The sequence below is a fragment of the Gouania willdenowi genome, chromosome 21 (assembly GCF_900634775.1).
Source record: "Gouania willdenowi chromosome 21, fGouWil2.1, whole genome shotgun sequence".
NCBI lineage: Eukaryota > Metazoa > Chordata > Actinopteri > Blenniiformes > Gobiesocidae > Gouania > Gouania willdenowi.
This window is the reverse complement of record NC_041064.1, coordinates 20884514-20908051: the sequence shown is the minus strand read 5'-3', so window position 1 is coordinate 20908051 and position 23538 is coordinate 20884514. Positions and strand designations below refer to the sequence as shown.

The 23538-nt window shown below is 37.0% G+C and overlaps 1 protein-coding gene across 5 annotated transcripts in view; it reads left to right on the top strand.

Moving 5' to 3' along the window:
• Positions 1-23538, top strand: part of il1rapl1a (interleukin 1 receptor accessory protein-like 1a) — a 257504-nt gene that overhangs the window by 11477 nt on the left and 222489 nt on the right. For 4 of the 5 annotated variants that reach the window (XM_028436788.1, XM_028436786.1, XM_028436787.1 and 1 more), the window contains exon 2: positions 20835-20937. In XM_028436788.1, coding sequence (XP_028292589.1) covers positions 20856-20937 — 82 coding nt within the window. In that variant the 5' untranslated portion in view covers positions 20835-20855. Of the gene's footprint in view, positions 1-18522; positions 18565-20834; positions 20938-23538 lie in introns of those variants that run through there. The other variant, XM_028436785.1, reaches the window with a different exon arrangement.

Here is a 23538-nt window from a genome sequence, read left to right as displayed (position 1 = left end):
CACTGTTTTGAACAGTCGGCTCTGATGTTGGCTCACTTTTGTGTACAGGATGCTTTTAGTGCCTTCGGTCAGTAATGAGTGAGCACGGTTTCTAAGCCAACTGTTAAGGATCTTTAAACAGTCCTCCAACTGAGCTCATGATGAAATACACATATGGCAGCCACTTCACTCAGCAGTCTGTCAATTTTAGGAAGTCTAAACAAACTTTTATCTAAATAGAATGTCAAGAAGTGTCCAACAAGCATAAATAAGTGTGGGCAGTTAGATTCTCTTAGCGTCTCTGTGACATTGCACACAGTTTGCCAAAGGTCAGTGGCATCTCTGTGTTGCGTATGCCAATGTATTTCTGTATGCGTCAATAGGGGGTGTGCAGGCGTCTAAGCCGGTAGTGCCGGGCATGCTTGCACGCTCTGATTTAACATTCCGGCCTAGTCCGTCCTGCTTTGGCTCCAGCAGAGATCTGGCACATCTCTTTGTCCCGCAGCCCTTGCCATGCCCTCTTCTTCTTCCTCTCATTCCCCCTCCTCCATTCTTCATTTCCCTATCTATCCGCAAACTGGTGCTGGACAGCTTGGCCAGGACTGGTAACATGTCAGTAAGAAGGATGGAGGGTACGAGGCAGATGGTGGGGGTCATTTATTAAACCCAAGACTATGTTTAATAAGCCATTTAGTATTTGAATTTCTTCTTCTATTTCTTCTTGGCTTATCGTTTCATTCAGCTACTGACAAGCTTCTAAAAAACTAGGATTTTGTGTGTGTGTGTGCACGCACGTGTGTGTGTAAATACTATTTCTGAATTACTTGCGACAAAGTGAATGCTGGATATTCAAGTCTAACAATAATCATACATTTCCAACCATTTGAACCGTTTTATTGATAATATTGGTTTGAATTCATAGGTTTTTAACACATTCTAAAAGACATGTAATATAAACAATACATTTAAAACACATATTTTACCCATGGGGTCAATCTGACCGCAGGGATATTTGCCTCCAGAAAATGATTTTCAGAAAATGGTTTTTGTGTCAGGCACTTCGTTTATTTGTTTCCCTGTCATGTATCAACTCAAAAGTATCAACTCTGCATCTGCAGATGTGGGGATGTAAGGTCACACACTGACAGACATGTTTTACACAGCTAAAACAATGCTTGCAATATGTTATCATGAAAATATCATCATGAAAATGTTATGCTGAATCAACTGTTCTCATCACATTAGGAAAAGTCATGAAACATGAAACAAAACATGTAAAGTTAACTACTATTTTTTGAATGATAAACATTGAATGGGGTCAAATTGACCCCAAGGATAATAGGAGGGTTAAAACAAGGCTGTACAGTATTTCATAAAGAAAATGACAATGCTTAATGCTGAAATGCAAATCTGAAAAGAAAATGCTGAAAGTTGCAGAAAAAAAAGTTGCTGAAACCACATTGTATCCGAAGAGCCATAACTCAACAACAGTACAAGACAAAGCTGAAGATATTAGCATAAAGAGCCAAAGTTATACAACATTTTGGAATTTTAATGTTGCAAATTGGTGAAAATATAGCATCCTCAACATGTGAAAAGAATCCATTAATTATTATTATTATTATTATTATTATTATTATTATTATTATTATAATAATAATAATAATAATAATAATAATAATAATAATAATAATAATAATAATAATACATTTTATTTGAACATCAGCGCCTTTCAGGTCACCCAAGGTCACTTAACAGTACATAATAAAACTACAAAAAAATTTAAGCTAAAGCAGAGTGCACCAGAATGTTTATGCAATTTAAACAGCTGATCACCAGTGTTGGCAACGTTACTTTAAAAAAGTAATTAGTTATAGTTACTCACTACTTGATCCAAAAAGTAACTGAGTTAGTAACTGAATTACTCTATAATAAAAGTAACTCATTACCAAGGAAAGTAACTATTTGCGTTACTGTTCTATATGTCAAAGATTTCAGATTTTTTAGATGCGTGTGTCATTGTGAGGTGCTTCATTAAATTCTAGTTACTTACAACGGATGTGGACAAAGTCTTCACTCCTGGATATAAAGTACACTTCACATGCACGTTCTTGCCTTTGACCACAATTAAATTAAAGTAGTATTTGTATCGCCATCTTAAAAATGACAACTTTTCATCGGAATGCTCCACGCTCGCCATCTCTGCTTCTTCATCAAATCTGTAGTGGTTGTGTGTGTGCTGCCACATGTGTAAAAACACTGTCTCTGATTGGCTGCCATGAAACATGACGCCGTCTTAGCCAATCATAATCGCTCACCTTGTTTTTAACCCGCCTCCTCACTATAGCTGCGTATGAAGCCAGGGGTGCTTTCTGATCACAGTTTATTCAATCAATACATGTAACTCACCGCATTTAACGTTCAGTAACGTTAACGGTGTTGTAACGGTGTGAAAAGTAATTACTTAGATTACCCCGTTACTGAAAAAAAAAAACGCCATTAGCTAACGCCGTTATTTTAAACACTGCTGATCACTAACTGAATTAGAAAAAACAAAACAAAAAAAAAGCCATTAACATGTACATCTTACTGTTTTTGAAATACAGTAATATGAAGAGATCAGTAAGACGGAAGATGAGATATTGATCCCATGCTGTGGGATGACAGAACATTCTGTGCTTTAAAATAGTAACAAAGCCCTAAGTGCTTAAAAAGCTGTCATTTCATTTCATTTTTCGTTTTTAGACATGTGTACTTTTACTTTTCAGTCATTTGTTTGATTAGCTTCATATTCTGTGAGGCGTAAAGGAACAGATGTGTTGTTGTGCTGCATGCTTTTCTTCATTTTCACTTTAATTTAAAGTTAGATTGTCATGGTAGTCATGCATCTCTCTATTCTGTTTCTCCTGTGAGGTGGTTACGAAAAACATGAATTTAAAACACATCTTAAGTGAGGAAAAAGCCTGAAGGAATTCATTTATGTTATTGATCTCATTTTAATACTGTGCTATAGCTTTTAATAACAGTAATTTTAGTCGGGGAGACCGGGGTAAGATGAGACATTTTTCATATTTAGGATCACTTTGTCGCTAAAACATATATTTTTAATGCATATATTTCAGGATGTTGTGCAATGAGTGTAAAGATACAGTAACTGTTTCGCTAATACAGCATTCAAAAAAAGTGGTCTCGTGACAAATTTTACCCTCAATTGAGCTGTATCCCTGCCATTTTCACTTTAGTAGTCCCCACAATCTAGCAAAATAGTGCACTTTTATGCTAGATTCATGACCTAATGTTGTAGCTACCACAACTAATGTATAAAACAAATGTAAAATTATCTCTTTCGGTATAAACACAATTCTCATGAAACTTATGATAGACTAAATTGACTTTCACGAGTGAAAAATGTTTTTTTTTTTTTTTTCAAAATAAATGTCAAACCACTTTGCCCTTGTGGTTCTTACACAGACTCCATAAAACTATGCCTTCCTCCTAATAATGTGGTCACATGATCAATGTTTTTTACCATTTCCTAGCAACAAGGGGTGGCTCATCTTACCCTAGTCTCTCCGATAAGTGATTGTTTTACATTTTTTTCATTCTTATCTTGGAATGAATATACCTTTCTACTGTAGGTCTAATGTGGTATCTGATACACGGTTTTAGCAGCAATTCCTGGAAGTTGTAAAGTGGGTCTTTTTGGATTGGGTTAGTTTCTTCAACATATCTCACATCCTTTAAAGTTGAGTTTTTCAACGTTTTTAATCTCAACCCTTTCTTTTATTTCTGAATCCAAGTACCCCCTTTTGTCCGACTACAACATTTTGCTTAGACAACTATTTAAAAACAACTATAGAGCAAAATGATGGAATGAATGAGTGATAACACACATTGTAAAGAATCTCATTTTGTAAATAAGTGGAAAGAAACAGTATTTAGTGCAGTGGTTCCCAAGATTTTTTAAAAAAAATAAAAATGTAACTGCATTTTAGATGGACTAGATCTATATTTCACAAAGTGAAAGTATAGAAATACAGTTGTTTAGGATTGGGTGTTGTTTTTCAGAAATTTCATGCGACCGCACATGGGGTCCCGACCCCAAGTTTGAAAAAATCTGATTTAGTGGCTCCTGAATAGTTTGATTTCTATAGTTTTTATAATTTCCAGTCATCTCACGCCTGGGGTGGAACCAGGACTGACACTTGATTTGTTAATTTTCTGCTCGCTCTCTCTCAAGTACCCCCTGTAGTGCCATTGCGTACCCCTAGGGGTACATGGACATGTGTAAAGGGTACTAGTTCTATAGTCACGTATAACATCAAATGTGTTGAATATATTACCAATAAATTAAATATTAGCACATTTGTTTCAAAAACACATTAATCGTATTTTATAATACAATCCATGGGGATCAGCCATGTTCGTTGTTTACGTGAACAAACCGCAATGGCCTGTAAGGTGAGCATTACGGACGGCCACCGTGTCTGATCAGTTTTTTCTGCTCTTTTGATAGAGCTTACAATTAAAATCCACTAGATAGCTTTCAAAGTAGGGCTGGGCAAAGAAAATGTTTTAATCGATTAATCAAATTTGTAGTTAAAAAATGTTTTTATTTTGAAAATTCAAGTTTAAAAAATATTATTATTATTATTATGTATTATTTTTTTTTTTTGTTCATTTATTTTTCCAACCACAATTTTTTCGGACTCTTTCACGTTCCGATGTGAGCCAGCCCCCTCTTTGTTTATATTTGTTTACCCTTTGAGTAGGCGTGCACTATGCTGAGATACTATGGGAAGAGTTTATTTTTAATTGTAATGTTTTATGTTATAGAATATGTAGTTATCTGATTTCTTAATCAGAAAATTGAAGCTACTGTGAAGTTGCTGTTGCACTTTTGATTAAACCTGGGTTAAAGCTAGAAATAGTTGAATGACAGAGCCTCATTTACTTTTTATTTTCAGATTGTTCTATGCATTTTAACTCTTGAGGACAATCACAGCAATAAAGTTGCACTTTTGACAATACATTTGATGTCAGCAGTCATTTTTAAGTGCATTAAAAAAAAAAAAAAAATTGAAAATTGAATCAAAACTCAAATTTTGTTTATTTTTTTAAATCAGAGATGTTTTTTTAGGCAAAATCACCCAGTCCTTTTTTTTAAAGCGGAGAAAAATATTTTTTTTAGGAATCATATTTTTTTTTCCCATCATGAGGAGGCTTTCCATTTTATTTCCCTTCATAAGCAGATATCTATAGTCCTGCATTTTCTATCATATATTGGCATTTGGGTTCCCCCTGTGTCCCCCAGTAAACTATACACCATTGGTCTGGGTTCAGACCAACAGGTGAGTGTGTTCAGGTGGGACCAGCGAGCTCTCGTCTGAAGGTCACTGAGAACAACAAATCACAGAGCAGTGCTGCACTCGCAGCCGATGGAGGGAAAGCATAAACAAGAGCAACAGATAACAACCTGAGCTCATGTTCAATTAAACACCTCTCATCTATCATCACTCTGTCTGGCGAGTGTGTAACACTGTTCCCTCTGAGGAGTGCATGTTTCCCTCTGTGCTGTGTGTACGAGTCGGGGCGTCACACTTCTGGTTGGCTGCAGGTGTTGTTGGGAAACACCCACAGGTTGCTCTTTTGGTGCAGTGGCTGATGAAGCCCATATATCTCTCCCTGTCAGGACTGACAGCAGCTTGTTGGCAGCAAAAAAATCTTTTCCACCTCAGCTCAACTCGGAGATATTCTGTCAGCGCTGTCAGCTTATCCAAACCTTGGTAAGTCTCTTTGATCAAGCCTCTGTTTCGCTTAAAGGAAGAAAGGATTTTTATTTTTTATTTTTAGATTTATTTATTTTTTTTTGTATTTTGAAATGTTTAAAGTTTTTAAATATTTAGATGGTATATGGATGATGCCATTAGATGAGGTCTGAAGGTGTGTTTTGGTATTCACACACTTAATGTGTTAGTGCTAAGTTGGGATATTTTTCATTTAATGATTTTTAAAAAGTTCTACATTTTAAAAAAATGCATTTATAATTTATTTTTAAGTTTCATTTGATAGCATATGATAAATCGTTTTCACTCTAATAAAACTTTCTGCTCAATAAAAATAGACACAATAAAGGCCCCACTGCCCTATAAAGGATAAACCTGGTACAAAAGATGACTTAAAACTATATTATTACTGGAGCTGGGCAATATATCAATATTCAAGATATATCGAGAAATTACATTATCACCTATATTAATATATATTTATTTATAGCTTATTTTCTATTAAAATACTTGTTTTAGGATGAAAAGCACAGTTAGATAGATTTCTGAGTGTGTCCTAATCTAGACTTTTCCCTAAACAAGACACACTACAGAACTCACTCACACGTGCTGTCCCTCAGGGGGAGAAAAAGCCAAACGATATTGTGCAGCTGTTTGTTAGTAAATATGCCTTTGTGGCATTTTGTATCAGCAAATTTAAAGTAGAATTTCTTTCATAGTCTGACTTTATTTGAATTAAAAATATCAAGGTTTATATTGTACATCATCATTTTGACAAAAACAATTGAGATATAAGTTTTGGTCCATATCTCCTAGCCCTAATTGTAACATGTAATAAATAAATGCATTAGTAATAATAGTTACTCTTTTACATTAGATATAACTAATGGCTACAGACTAATATTTATATGCTTAATTTAATTATTTATTTATATGTTATCGTTTGTGTGATGCATTGAGATTTCTGAAAATCTTTATTTCCTCTGAAGTAATGCATTCATCTTACTATGCCTCCATTTCTTCATAGAGAACCAATTAAACAAACAAACACAGCCACACTTTTCAATGGCTCTTATTTATTGTAACATTTCCTTATCCTCTTTTTCTTATTCCTGCTCCCACTTTCCTCTCCATTTCTCCCAGTTCTCTCTATTCCCAGTCAAGCAGAGAATCGATTTTTAAACAGGCCAGACTCTGGGGACAGAGCAAGGAACTATTATTGGCCTCATTTAGGCTCCACTGCCACAACGATAGCTTCTCTAGACAATAAGATAGACTCTGTCATGCATGGATACCAAAGCTTAAATGCATGCTTCAGCTGAAAACAGCTAAGGCCAGCATTTCCAGATCCTACAGTGCTTCTCGGAAAAAAAAAAAAAAAAAAAAAAAATCAGTTGGATGGAGCACAACACATTGACAGACCAGTAATAGAAGTGCGTCCAGCACATTTCACAGCCATCGCCTCGATGGAAGAGGAGTGTGGTTTCTCTATGCTATTTACCGGATGCCACCTTTTACTTTCCCATCAGTTCCTTTGTTTCTGAGCAGTCTGCAGCATATGCTTGTGTGCTCTCAATGGAAAGAGACATAGTTTATTCCACAGGATAATATTTTTCTGCAGCACTTGTACATCTGCAAAGCAGATCTACAGAGCAGAGACAATCCCAGCTATACCCTTTAAGGGCCAATTACACACCGTGTATGGGTTCGATCAGTGGTTCTCAAACAAAGTACCCCCATTCTCTTCTTTCTGATTACAACGCACAATGATGGAATTAACAAGTGATAAGGGGGATAGAAACACTATTTAAAATCATGAATTTGTGGTGACCCAATGACATTTTGTTTTTCCTAGAATTCGTTTTTGATCGTGTTCGACCTCAGATTTTTTTTCTTTTTATTGCATTTTAGTTGAACTAGATTTATATTTCACAAAGTGATAGAAATACAGTTGTTAAAATTGTGCGTTATTGTAATTTAAAAAAAAAAAATTTCAGGCAACCCCACATGGGGTCCTGACCCCAAGGTTTAAAATCATTGATTTAGTGGCACCTGAATAGATTTATTTCTATAGTTTTTATAATTTCCAATCATCTCACGCTTGGGGTGGAACCAAGACTGACACTTTATTTGTTAATTATCCTCTCTCTCTCTCTCTCTCTCTCTCTCTCTCTCTCTCTCTCTCTCTCTCTCTCTCTCTCTCTCCCTGTAGTGCCATCGCGTACCCCATTTGAGAAACACTGGTGTAGAGAAGACAGTTCTGTGAATCAAACGTTTTCCTGAATTTGTTGCTTTTTAGAAGCATGAACTAACATGAAAAGACGTATTTTAATACTGACCTTATTTTGACCTTAAAATCATACTGTAATATTGACTTTTTACGTACTTATTTTATATCACTTTAAGACATGTGTTCTCTCAACAATTTGGTCCAAATAGTTGCAAGGAACAATACACTGAGTTCACATCCACAACATGATATGATAGACAATAGGATATTATTTTAAATGAAAAAAGCCAGACACAAACACACATACAAACAGACAAACAAAAAAATACCTACGCTTTAATTTGACTTTAACTCTTGACATACATACTTTTTTCAACTCAATAGGAATATAAAAAATAAAGACTATAACAATCTGTTTTGCCGTGGATCATGTGGTATCAATAGATAAAACAAAAGTGTTTGTTTCGGTGTCCTTCACTTCCTCCAAAGAAGTCTGTTTTCTTTTGGATCGAACACAACGATGATTATCATGTCATGACAGTTTGACAAATGAAGGCCACATCCAAGCAGTACTGATTAAGAAAGACATCATTCAAACAAAATGAGTTTTAATAAGAAGCACTATTTAGTTTTGTTAATAAGTGAGATTAGATCCATCTAAGTCTATGTCATTGCTTTGCTCTGATGCTTGGTTACGTGGTTATAGGGAAATCAGTGACGGTAGTCTATTTATGATATTATTGTTGTTGTTGTGAGTCTCAGACAGAGATGGTAAGAAAAGCACAGCTGACATTATACCATTTAAATGCTTACCTTAAATAAGAAAAAGCCTGTTGTGCATGTTACACCTAATGATTTGTAATATTAAGATGTCTATGCATCTATTCTTTTACCCGCCTGTTGTGGAACCTTGGAGTTATTAATAGATTCACTCCTTCTTTCAATTTGGAGACACCTATTATCATAAATTAGATGCTCTTGGGCTGTGTAAAGAAACCAAGTATGAAAAATAATCAACCTAAGTTGTGTTACAAATATCTGCCTTTTACTTTGATGTAAAGTCTTTCAAACCATTTTTACTCAAACTTTAATCATTGGCTCAGGTTGATGGAAGTTTTTGAAGACAGAGAAAATGTTTCCCTATTTGTATAATGAGTGTTTTAAACTGCAGGGATGTCCATCATTTCAATTATCTTGGGAAAATATAATTTTATTTGTAAATATATAGGAGAAGACAAGTCAAGAAAGGCAGGAGGATGCTTTGGCCAATGTTTCCACTTTGAAAACCTTGGGTCTTGTCAACCATGTGCATATATTTCAACCTTAAACCATTGCAAACCACATGATTTTCTCATAACATTTCTTGTAAAATAAAACCCGAGGGCCACCCATTTGCAGTAGACAAGGAGTTGTCATATTATAGATTAACAAGAGCACTCAGAGAGTGCAGACCTCAGCCAACCACCAAATATCCTCTTTACCAGATATTGGCAGTTATCTGGATCAGTGATCCTAATCATGCTGCCATGATCATTCACACTTAAACGCCTTGAAAGAAATTGATATCCCCTTAAAAAGGATACAGTAGGTCAACATATATGAGCAACTCAATGGGGTGATTGAGGAACCAACCCAACATTACGGAGTCAAATTTCACAAATATCTGTCAATTATAAACAGAGATTTTATTTTTTTTGAAAATTCACCAATGATGAGAAACATATTTGTCAATTATTGACAAGTTATCTTTGGTTATGTGATCCTGCCAACAGACAAACAAATAAATTAACGCTATTGAAAATATTTCCTCCTTAGAGGTAATTAAATTGTGTTCAACCCTGTTTGAACAGTTTTCTTTGGATCCACTAAATTGAAGTTCTATTCCACACTAAATGCATGTTGATATTTTGAGTTATCCTTTTGTGCCTGTGTGCCCATACTTGAAGCTGTTTCCAGTCAGTGTCTGTGCGAGTCATGGTCCCTAGCCCCAGCGGGATGTGTAGACTAAATGGGTGAGAAGAGTGTTGGCCTCTGCTCTCCATCAAAGACAGCATTGACTGGAGGCATGGGAGCGTCTCTGCAGCCAGTCAACCTTGGACAGCTGACAATGGCACAGGCACTGGCTATAAGGCTGAATGCAGGCACACCACCACTGGAGAGAAACAGCCTCCAGTGCAGGTGAAATCAGTCTGTGAACACCTCCCCCTTCTACTACTCCTTAATTAGAAGACCTGAAGCAGCTTTTTCAAACGGCTCAAAATGAACTGAATAAACTTAAAAACTGGTTCGAAAGGAATAAATTATCTCTGAATATAAGTAAAAAAGTGTGTGATGAAGATAACTAAGCTAACAATCATTCAGATAATTATTGGAAAGGTTTATGAAAACCTTTTTTTGGTGTATTTTGATTGACCGAAAGCTTTGCTGGAAACCATACATAAAATATTTAGTATTTACTACTGAAAAAAAGCTTTACATACACTTTAGTGCCCAATGATATTGCCATACCTGTCTTATTGCTTTGAAGTCTGGGGTAATGCATATAAATCAAATCTATAAAAGATCTGCTCATTACGAAAAATTATTATGAGGATCATTAATCATACAGGTTCTAGAGAGACCACACTAATCCCCTTCTTTAATGTTTTTTGATTTAGTTTATTTTAAGACGGTGTTTGTAGTGCACACAAAGCTGTGCACTACGAACTACCAAATAATCTATAAAAACTGTTCAAATCAACAGACAATGGTCATAATTTAAGGGGAGAACTTTACTTTATTCATCCAAAAGTCTACTCAACTTCAGAAACCTTGTGCACTTCGGTTTGTGGTATACCATTATGGAACAAGCTTGATTATAAATTAAAGTCTTGTAAAAACTATGTGATATATTATATATAAACAATACAAACTAATTCTAATTGATTCATATAGACATACCAAGTAAGGAGATCACCATCCTATTATTCTGTGTGTATGCGTTACAATGTTGTTCACTGTATGTGGTAAAATGCATTTCGCTGATGATGTTGATCACTTAATGCTGAAGGTTGGTCATTGATGGTAGGGGGGTCAGGACTGGATAAGCTTTTGCTTCATCCTTCCCCTTCTCAAACTGAAAGATACACATGTTCAATTTGTGTTTAATTATCTTTCACGTTTGTTTTTTGTATAGTGATGAGAACATATGTTTTGTTTTCATTATTTTGATGTTGATTCTGTCATAAGTTTGAGACAAAGAAAAATAAATTATTCACTATTCCCCTACTTAGAAAATGCTAAATGTACTATATTTACTACAATGTGTTTTGAGGTCACCACCATTCACTCAGAATTAGAGGCATGAAATGGATTGGTTTAGGCTGGTGGAAAAGATTATTTGGAAAGATGGCTACTTTGGAAGTACATTAGTGCATTAGTACATGATTTTTTTTACTGACTATACTGTGGCAGCGTTAATGATGAGAAAAATGTGACCGTTTAATTTTATAAGCCCTACCCTGTGCTCTGTGTTTTATAACTCTAACATGCTGATGGACAAAGACAAGGTGTATGTTTTATTATTTTTAAGTATTAGTTCTGAAAGCCAACCTTGTGCTAGGTTGTGTACGCAGTTGGATTTGTTGATGTGCATAAATGTGTTCTTTGCATGCATGTGCACTCGTGAGATCAAAGTTAAGGAACGGCAGGAGGTGTGGATTGGTTGGTGTGGTAATTAATCACACTCAGTGAAGAGGTGCATGTTGGGAGTGAGGCAGGGCATAGCTCACAGCGCCTTGCTCATTAACTCTAACCACCTACGACCAGCCTCTGGAGATGAACAAAGGCCAACCTTGGTCAAAAGTGGTCAAATGTGTTGTAACCAAGGCTCAGTCACCCTCCCATCAATGGGGTCTTTGTTTTTACTTTTTTATTCTGTAGCATAGACATAACACTCAGAGGACCTGACTCACACTGTGCCACATCTACAGCAGAGCGAAGACACAGATTTTAAAATGAGCAGACAGAACAGGTAGAAACACACACATGCACACACACACACACACACATGCACACACGCTATAGCTGCAGTGTGCCATTTATTAGCAAACTCCCCTTGAATCTCTCTTTGACACAGTGACACAGAGAAGCACCGATGAATCATCCCTTTATGTGTGTATGCTCCTTATCTTTGGCCGGTCTGTGCGTTGGTGTCCCTTTGCAATTTTTGTGAAGGGAAACCTGCAGGTGGAGAGAAAAAAAAAAATAAATAAAAAAAAAAAATATATATATATATATATATATATATTTATTTTTAAGTATTTTCTATTTTTCAACAGGCACAAGTGTTAGTGTTAACCGTACACTCTGCCTCTCAGAGCATTACTTCAAAGGCTTTTCTGAACATCTTGAGCTTACTGAAGCCTATAAATAATGTAGTATCTCACAAAATAAAGGATGGTATACAAACACATATATTTCTATGTTATGGCGCCGGGGCTATGATCTGGAGAGAGCAGAGGAAAAGCCATCCAGCTCACTAATATTCATCTATTATTCTGCAGTCATTGCTCATGCAATATTGATCGAACGCCGCTGCTGTTTCTTTCATGTGTATGCATGAGAAACAAAAGTAAATCCCCTATATTTGCAGCCATATAATCACAACTTGCAATATTGCTTACCTTTGAGAAAAGCCTAGAGCATATTCTTCATCTACAGTATGTGCCTAAACTTTTATCAGTATTAGGAAAATTCTTCCAAAGCATGAGCTGTCTTTTCGGCGCCTAAAACCAACTTTATCAGCATAAAATGTGAATCTATCTATCGTACAATCTTGAAATGAAAATAAAAATGATGAAGAAATGGAAAAGAGTAAGATAAAGTCTAGAGCAGGCAACAGTGATTACTCCAATCTGGTATAAAGATACATTTGCTAACGTTCTCCTGATCCAGTGGACTCCTTTTAGCCATGCCCCTCAGTTTCTGGTAAAAATGCAACAGAAAAAAAAAAAAAAGCATTTGTCCTACAGTGTGTGATGATGTGTGCATGCTTCATGCATCGCTCAAGCGTGGACCTCACGCCATGCCTCTGTGTGCGCCCCCTTTAACCCACCTGCTCCTGACGCCTCAGAGAAAAAGCTGTGCTGTTTTAGAAGGTGGTGCACTTTGTGATTTGTTCTGTAACCTGTTTTTTGTTCCTTGTTAATGGAATTACTGCTCCGTGAAGGATCCGCAGTCATTCCTTTCATTGCTTTATCTGATAAAATTAGTAAAGGCACTTGTGAGATTGGGGATGTGAGGAATTTGAACAAAGATAGTTTACTGTTCATTAGGATACTTCAGTGCAGAATTAAATCAGCACAAATTGTTTGTTCGTCTTTCTGTTCATCCTTGTGTTTATCTATCAATGTGTGCCTGTATCTGTTTAACCTGGACAGCACTGAGGCATCTTGTATAACTCAGAGCACACAGGAGGGCACCACCTGAACATACCACTACTCTATGTCAGGGCCAATTTTTGTTTTTTAAAATGCTGCACAACCTTAAAAAGGTAATGCAGGGTTTTCACCACTCACTTTTCACAGCGTAAGGCGATCGCATGGCCAAGTTTTTTTTTTGTTTTGTTACCGCCTTACTTTAAAGCCAAAATGAATGTAGTTAGAGTTACTCGTGCTTGGTAAAGGTCTACTACTAATAAATACTCACAGACACTGTATAGACAAGAAATACAATTTTATTCAAAAGACTGATTCGAAGATGTGCTTTTCAAATTTAAATGAGGTATTATTTGCACAGATTGCAAACATGGGCTGGACTAAATGGAAAAGCAATGCAATGGTTTAAGTCATACTTGGAGGCGCAAAGTTATTTTGTAAGCATTGGAAACTTTGAATCTGACAGATTACCAATGTCAGGTGGGGTTCCCCAGGGCTCTGTTCTTGGACCCCTTCTGTTTAGCCTTTATATGCTTCCTTTAGGATACATTTTACACAAATGTAAGGTTGATTATCAGAGCTACGCAGATGACACACAACTATATCTATCACTGAACCCAGATGACTATGGTCCCATTGATGTTGTGACTGCTCAGAAAAAGTAAACTGCTCATGATAAGATGGAGATGATTGTCTTTTGTAACAAGGAAAAGAGGACTGCTGTCAGAATCAGAATCAGAATCAGAATCAGAATCAACTTTATTGGCCAGGGGTGTATGAATACACATGAGGAATTTCTTTTGGTGACCTGTGCTCTCTCAGGTAGTGTAACATTAAATAATAACAATCAACTAGAATAAAGAAAAAGAAATAAATAAAGAAAAATAAAAAGAAGAAAGAAGTATAAACATAAATATAAGAGTAGTTAGACTAATATGTGCAAACTAAATAAAAATAACAAGATAATAATAATAATAATAATAATAATAATAATAATAATAATAATAATAATAATAATAATAATAATAATAATGAATAAAATAAGAATACAATAATAATAGTAATAAGATAATAGTGCAGTAGTGCATTGATGAGTAGTGCAATAGGTGAACATTTAAATGAAAAAATTATGTCCATGAAGATTCACAGTGACAAGGTTGTTCCAGGGTTGATATGCTTAGTTCCAGGTTAGCGAGTATATTGAGTCTCTATCTTTAAAAGCTAAAGACCAAGTCAAAAACCGTAGTGTTCTGACTGACATTCAGCAGTCAGATCAAATCTATCACAAAAACAACCTTCTACCGCCTAAAGAACATCTCCAGAGTGAAAGGTTTAATGACTCAGAAAGATCAGGAGAAACTGGTCCATGCTTTTATCTCCAGCAGACTGGACTATTGTAGTGGTCTTCTGACAGGAATCCCCCAAAAGAGCATCAGACACAGCTGGTCCAGAACGCTGCAGCTCGGGTCTGAACCAGAAAAAAGAGGTTTACTCCAGTTTTAAAGTCTTTACACTGGCTCCCAGTCAGCCTCAGAATAGACTTTAAAGTTCTGCTGCTGGTGAATAAATGTGTGAATGGGTTTGGTCCAGAATACATCAGTGACATGTTAGTCAGGTATGAACCCAGCAGGTCTCTCAGATCTATGGACACAGGTCAGATAGTGGAGCCCAGAGCTCACAGTAAACATGGTGATGCTGTGTTTAGTTGTTATGCTGCAAACAAGTGGAACAAACTGCCAGCAGAGCTGAAGTCAGCATTCAATGTAAACATTTTTAAATCAACGTTAAAGGCACTTTTTTTCTCTACTGCATATGCTTATGAGAGAAATTTTTGGTTATGTTGTTGTTGATGTAATGTGTTTGTTGATTATTTGAAATGTTTTTACTGATGATTTAAAAATTTTTTGCTGCTGATTTAAATGTTCTTATTGATTTTTAAGCTGTTGAATGTTTTCTGTTGCACTTTTTAATCATGTAAAGCACATTGAGTTGCCTTGTGTATACAAATTAATTTGCCTTGTCTTATTTAAATAGGTATTATTTAAACTCATTAATTCAATATTTTTCTCTGGTTTTATTTAGTTGATTGTTTTTGTTTAGAGCTTTTATTGGGATGAAAAAAGAAGTCCCGAGGCCGACAGAACAGAACCCGGCCCAAATCTTTCTAACCCAAATGAAGCCAATGTCTCTTTAAGCCCGAACCCGTGTCAAACGGGTTCGGGCTTAAGTATTCACATCCAAGCGCGTGCATGTAGAATGATCTGTTGCGAGTTATAAACATGACAAGCCGCAGCCTCATGTGTTGCTCCAGGCTACGTCCGGTTGAAGCAATGTTTATATTGGACAGTGATTATGGTTACCAAGTGGAGGACGCACACAAGCAGCATACGCTCAACAGCACTGGCGAGAACCCTGATACCACCAGTTTATATCAGGCCAATCACTGGTTTTAAAATGCTGCACAACCTTAAAATGATAATGTGTCATTTAACGTGGTGCTTCCTATCAGCTTCATTTTAGAATACATGCTGCTTAATATTATGTTATCAGATGTTTATAGTCAATAAAAACTGCAGGAATGGCAGCAGAAGATGGTGCTTTAAAAGATCTAATGGCTGATTTCTAACATGTAGCAACGCTGTCAACAAAACCATCCATCAGCAAATAGCCATTCCTGCAGGGTCCACTGAAAAGTCAGCCTGACCTGTGAATCTTTCAGGTTGGGCTAATAAAAGTAGCTTTGGTCTTGATCCTTTGTGCAGAGAGTGCTGCTGTAGGGAGACGAGGTGCATTGAGTGTGTTCAGGGAGACAAGTGGGATATGCACAATGGTTCTCTGTGTGTTTACGGATAGTGGGGTGGTGATGTCATGGCTGGCAGGACATGAAGCCCGCTAAGCTCGTGAAGGCGTGACATGATTAGGGTACAGACTAGGGTCACTGACATTGTTCGGATTAATTGGGCCATGACAAGGGGCTGCCTTCCATTTTTAAGCCACTAAAACAAAACCTGCCAATGAGTCTGTTACATGAATGAATGAATTGAACAATAAATCATGTCACTTTTGGGATTTTGGATAAACTCAACATAAGAGAAGCAGAAGTGTTTGTTTGGTTCTCCCATAGTTTAAAAATATTAAATCTTATCTTAACTGGCACTTTAATTAAACCAGGGTCTTTGAATTAAATTGATGTATTTTGGGATTCCTTTAGCTACATTCACACTGTCAGAATTTGATTACAAATACTTAAAAATTTTGGCTACAGCCGCAGCTTAAAACCCCAAAATATTCGAGGCCTTTTATCTTGATCAAATCCGTCAACACTAGCATTTGCCAGAATATTCCTGGCAGCACATTTTTTTTATCAACTGAAAGTTTTTCCCTTCTAGAATGTGATGGAGGAGGAGAGAAAGGCTTCCTTTCAAAGCAGTGTGTGTTTACACGGTTCTTGCAACTCCTGAGAGAGGCTCCTTTCATTAACTATGCTAATCTGCAAAACACGTGACTCATTGCTGAATCCAAGGTTCCTTCTGGCTCTGTCTTTGAGAGTTTCTGTCTTGCAAAGGCCACGGCCTAGTCTTTACTCTCAGGTTCATAGGTCGAGCGGGATATAAACATCAACAAGCTTGTTCACTCTGTTGATATGTCCAGCCTAACGGCATTTGTAAATTTATTCCAGAGATCTTTAGTGTTTCAATAGTGTTTATATTTATAGTTTTACAAATATTCGGACTCAAGGAGGTGTCTAGGGTTTTCCGCTGATGCCACTTTTGATTAATCCAAGCACTTTTAAAAACTGATGGGAGCAGCTCAGCAGCAGTAGCGAAGTGCACAGAAACGTCGACTACCTGGGTCTCCAGTGAGCGGAATTTGGACTCTTTTTTTTACTTTTGTGGTTGTTTCAACAACTGTAAAGTGTCTTTGAGTTTTTGAAAAGTGCTTATAAATAAAATGTATCATTATTATTGATGGGACAAGCAAGATTTCCCAGTGTGAAAAGGACAGTATGAGTTCTCACTTTGAAAATGTTAATTTATGAGGTACACAATGCACTAACCAGCTCCATGATTATTTTTTTGTTAAACTATTATTTTAATTCATTATACACATTTGAAGGAAGTGCACTAGATGAACAGGCCAATAAGTGAAACAGCACTGTTTAACTGTTGAAAAGCCAGGAAAAACCTGAATTTTTAGCTCGTGTGCAGCATTAGCTTCAGCAGCTAACTCTGCATTTCTACCTAAAGACCAATCCCACGTTTCCACAATATTTTTTTCAAAGAATCAGTGCTCCAACAGGGAAAAAATAATCTATATCTGCATTAGACTCGCTGTTTACACCGTCAGCTATGGCGAGTTTATCCACCTTGACCTTTGACTTCATGCGCGAGAACTGAATGAGAGCGAGATTTCCGAGAGTGTGAAAAAGCTTACTGGTGTGTTTGCATTTATTTGCACCTGACGTGTGAACCAAGCAGGCAAGGAACAGGAAACAGCTTTGAAGTTCAAAAAGTGTGAATTTTATTTTCCCGAAAAAAGAAACTTGAACACATGTGACCAGTCCATCAAACACAGGGGAGAACATAATAGACACTAACTAAAACCTGACATAAAGAACTCCCAATTCCCCGTATGAGGTAAATGGGCTTGGTTTGGTCCAGTGGGCGTGGGCCTCAGCATAAAAGTCAGCTCCGCCCTCTCCACCGTCTTTTGCCAAACCAGGAAGACATTCCACAGGTAACTCAAAGACAAAGAAAATCAGGTTTAACATGTAGTAATTGAAATACAAATAAACAATATGATGAAGTGTGCAGCTTAAAGGTGCAGTCTGCAACTCTTATAAACGTGAGTTTTGGTCATATTTGCTGAAGCTGTCACTATGTAAGGACAGCTTTACATCAAACTAGTAGTTTGTGTGAAAAAAACAGACTCATTGAGTCCCTCCTGCTGCTAATGCAGCCTTTGGCAGATCGCCAGAATGTACCATGACAGAGCAAAAAGAACCAATCAGAGCCAGGATTGTGTTTGATGGGCTGTCAGACAGCTGTTGCTCACAGGCCCTGCCCCTTTTCCGGGGCTGTAGCACCATCTTTTTTACAGTGTCTGGTCTAGAGGAGTAGAAGATGGTATTAGCGACTTTTCTGCTTGAAAGGTAATTACTGCTGCTTGATTTACATTATGTATGATTTGTAATTGTTACACTAGAACTCTGTAGTGCATGTGTTTGTTCATGTGCGCGCAGCAGCCTCCATGTGGGCTGCTATAAGTGACACTGTGTTGCTGCTGAGGTGTGTGCACATAGAGAGAGAGTAGCACTGCAGTAATTTGCTTTTAACAGAGCATGTTATATTACTGTGATGTTGCTGTCTGGCTAACATTAGCTTGTTAGCTCCTCTGAGGGAGGGACTTTGGAAAGTTTGGAGGCAGGGCCAGAGAGCAGCGGGGAGGGAGGGGGAGAGAGGGATCTGTGAATGGCGGACTGCACCTTTAACTTTATCATCTGATATCCTAATCACGGTGCCATGATCATTCACACTTTAAAGGTTTGTTATACATTTAATAATAATACAGTAGGTCCAAATGTATGGGCACTCCCATTTGTTTTCAAAAAATCTCAACAGAATGCACAATCCGGATCTGATTTAGATGAAACCTGTTGGTAACATTACAGTCAAATTTAATAAAGATTGGTCAATTACGAACCGATATAGGATTTTTTTTTCAGATTTCATCGTAGAATCAGTATTTTGATTCATATCCCCTTGAAAACGAACTTTAGACAAAATCTATGAAGTACTTTTGACGTAATCCTGCTAACAAACAAACCAATGAATGCATTCCAGTAAAGATATTACTAATATTGGGGTAACTTTTTGGTTTTTCAATACTAAACCCTAATCTTTCGTTGAGCCCTTTAACCCCAGCCAGGTTTGACGTGCTGTACATAGAGATGCAAATATTTCTTTTTTCTTTCTCATGCTGATTTTTTTGCAGAGAAATGATGAAACTATGGAGCAAACTATAAAAGCTAATCAATCTAGAGACAAATTGGGTCCTGTGAGACCACTACCACCCTGTGCATCTTATCTGCACTTTGATATTCATCTCATATCTTTGCAACAAAAGACCCCAACTCTTACAGTAATACAGTTATTTCTTTACTTGGAGAAGGCTGAGAATCTTTTCAAACAGAGCAATGTGCTGGAAACAGGAGTTTTCCATCCTACAACAAGATGTCGTGTACTTGACCAAGGCTTTGTTGTCATCAAATAATAGTACAACCTGTGTATAACCAAACCTTAGATGAAGCAGAGCTTTATATGTGAGTGTCAGGTAATTGTAAAATGTATTTTTGACTCTGTACATAAATCAGCACAACACTTTTCAAACAACTAACAAAGTTAATCAAATCGGTCTAAAACTTTATTGTTCTGTATACGTGTTTCTGTTATTTAGTGCAAAAGAGCAAAACTAATAAGGCTTACAAAGTCAAAACACATTAAGCTCATTTTTCCGGGTAAGTGTTTCTGACTTTAATTACATCGTTTGAATGGAAATGTAAAATCTAACTCTTAGCCAAACAACAGCCTTTCTAATAACATTGTCCACTTGCTAGTGTTTACGTGGCTAATAATCATCTTTTCTTGTTCCTTCATGAAGCTTTTATTGCAGTAAAATGATGATGTTTTAAACGGTGTTGCTCAAGGCTAGCAGTGTAAGGTAATAAACTTTTCTTTAAAAGAGTGTATTCCTCTTTCATTTAACATCAAATTTATAAAGCAGCACCAGCTCTATTTCAGGAGCCAGCTATTAGAGGGTAATTACTACATGTTAGATTATGTCATTTACACAGAGATGATGAGGGCTAGGGAATGAATCACCACCATCAATTAATATAGGAGCCAATAAGGGCCATGGGTGGGATATTTGCTACGTCTTTATGAATCACAAGGTGATAACTTGAAATTCCCTCAAGGTCTTTTCTTTTTTTTTTTTTTTTTTTGAAAATGGCGATTAAACGTGGTGTTTCTTACTCATGTAATTATTTCTTTATTGAATTGTCACCATCTCAGGAAATGGTTTTCATGAAATATATCCATGTGATGATAACTTCTCTCAGTCGCAATCATGAAAGGAAATCATTACAAGAGAGACCTCCTGAGGGGATGTGTAAAATGGTGTGTTGATCTGAGTGTCCAAGTCAGTGCATGTGTGTGTGTGTGTGTGTGTGTGAGAGAGAGTGTGTGTGAGTGCTTGCTGGCTGTAGTGTTTGCAGAACATCCTTCCACGCTGACACTTACTCTTGTCTCGTAGCATCAAGAAGGTACTTGAGCTCCTGTTCAGGCTGTGACTGATGGCTCTTTTTCTCCTCCTTTCCCTTCTGTCATCCCTTCTCTTGTTCTTTTACTCTTCTCTTCACAGGCTGTGAGGACGGGGGGGAAGATGAGACCTCCCAGCCCTCTGTTAATCCTGCTGTACGTCACCCTGTCCAAGAGTGTTAAGGTGGTTTCAAAGAGAGGCTCAGGTATTTATTTTTTTTTTACATTTGCTTACGACTGATGTAGCATACACATGTACGGCACGTATTTTGCGATTATATGTGTCGCTGACAGTTATTCTGTGCTTAGGACCCAACAACCATATTTATCCAAAGTGTTTTACACCATAATTCTACAGACAATTGGGTTTTATAAACACCCAGGAAAGAGTTTTTAAAGTATTGCATTTTTCCACAAGGCATTTTGGGCCAATAAACATAAGCCCTATTTGTACAGGATTAGTTTTACCTAGGGACCACATGTAATAAATAAATGATTCCCCAATTTTGCTGAAATTTACAGACATCTAAAAACGTGAAACAGTGTGTGAGTTGATGTTAAAACCACTTTGCAGGCTTTGGACCACAGCTCAGTGCTGTGTTACTGCTAGCGCTAGCCAGCTGTATTACATATAAGGCTACAAACAGAAAGAAAAAAAAAATTCTTACCGCACAGTGCAAAGCAGGACGTGATCTAACATTTGCTTCTGATAGTGCTCCTTCTCTTCAGCTTTCTCGCCGTTGATGTTTTGCTGGCCCGACACCCAAAAGGTTTTTTGCACTCTCCAATGCAGCCTCCATTCTTCACCAAAAGTAAATAAACATGCGTCCCGGTGTCACGGTCTCGTACTGAGATCGATTATGAGCATATATGCGCACTACCAGAAAATGAATTTGCTAAAAGACATATTAATTCAGTTTTGTTTATTTTTGTTTTCAAAGTGAACGGATATGTGTTTTATTAGTTTATTGGATTAGGTTGGTGCTAAGGTTAGGGTTAGGGTTGCATGCACATATGCTTATAATCAATCTCAGTACGAGGTAAACACAGACACCGGAAACAAAACAACGCGTAATCACACATCAGATCCCGCCCATTTCTGTCCAAACCACAGAGAGGCCTATTCGCATTGGATTAGTTTTATCACAGGAGCTCGGAGTTCAACAATATATAGTATGTAATTTGTGGGGCAATTTTTACTTTACAAATTATTGACCTGGCCGATTCGCACGGGATTAACATCACAGATATTCTACGCAATTATTACAAAATGCATGTGGTCCCTAGGTAAAATTAATCCCGTGCAAATAGGGCTATAGACATAGAAGCTTCAGAAAACCCTGAGTATTATCAAGGCCTGCTTTTTGTAAATGGGGGCAGTGAAAACAGCATTTTACATCTAATATCTGGGTCATTCAGAAAACTGTGGTGTTGGTAGTTGGTAATAAGTTATATTAGTTATTTGTCTGGCAGAATAAAGGTAATGAGAGTCTGCAAATAATACCATGAACTTATTGGTCTAGAAATGGTTTGCAGTCATTGTGTTATATTTATAGTAAATGTATAGTAGTTCTAAAGTTTATAGTAATAGTTCAGTTAGATGTGAGCCTATAGGACACACATATTAAACTGTAAGTTGTTGTAAGGTTGTTCTGGGTGTCCATCCGTGACATTTACCTTATTATACCGGAGAGGTTCCAGTCTTCCTGCTACCATTAGTGCCATCTTGTCTAAAGCTTTGTGCTTTTAGTTAACCCTAACCGATTTGTGCCAGGCATGGATTTAGTCTTAAAGGCAGGTCAACTGTTCTCAGAGTAGCAACCAACCATGTGTTGGTCCATTTCAGAAATCTCATCTTTGTTTAACAAAATAATCATGAGACCAAGCTAAAAGTCATAAATGTCCAATGTAAATGACTTGGACACCAGAGGAATCTGCTTCAGCGAGTTGCAAAGGTCACTTTGCCAAATTGGATAGCATACCATTCCCTGTTGCTTTGTTTAACAGCGTATGAAAGAAACCCTGCAGTGAAATGGCTAAACAAAGACCTACGGCATACTTAACAGCAAATACATCAAAAGCTTTAACAACTGTGTCTCAGAACCTCTGACACTGGATCCACCAGTAAGGATTCTTACTGAACCTTCGTATTAGTCCTGAGCATAGCACTCACCTGTCCAACTCAGAGTTAACATGCTGCTATTTTTCATCAGTCAGTTATGGGTGAGAGACATTTTTACTTCTTCCAAGTTTTACTGAGATCAAATGAAAGAGTGAAAATCTCATCCATATTGATATAAAACTCATTTTAATTGGTGTGTGTGAGTTTGTCCTCTTACAAATAGGTAACAAAAAACATTAATATGTTTTTAGATTGAAGATAACACTGTGTATGGTGTTGTGTTTGTGCTTTTTATGTGCTGGTCTTTATGTCACCCTGTGTGTGGATGTGAACATGAGTGGGCATGTCTAAAGGTTTAAAGGTTGACCTTTGGCAAAATGGTATTAAGTTTAGAGAAACGTACTCCACTAAACACCGAGTCCAACAGTAAAAGGCCAACATAGCAGTGCATGCTCTGCTTTTATTGAAATGGTTTGTAACGCCGAGCACATTCACAGTGAAGAACGCAGCTTGGAAAATCAAAACGCAAGCTTTGTATGCTAACAGCATGACATTTGTTATCCAGAGACTCAATCATGGGGTCAGACAAATGTTAAAAGCTTAGGATCTCCTTCCTTTTCTTGCTGAAATATCGGTCATGGTGCCCTTATCTTTTTGAAGTAATTGCCTTTCATTGGTTGGACAT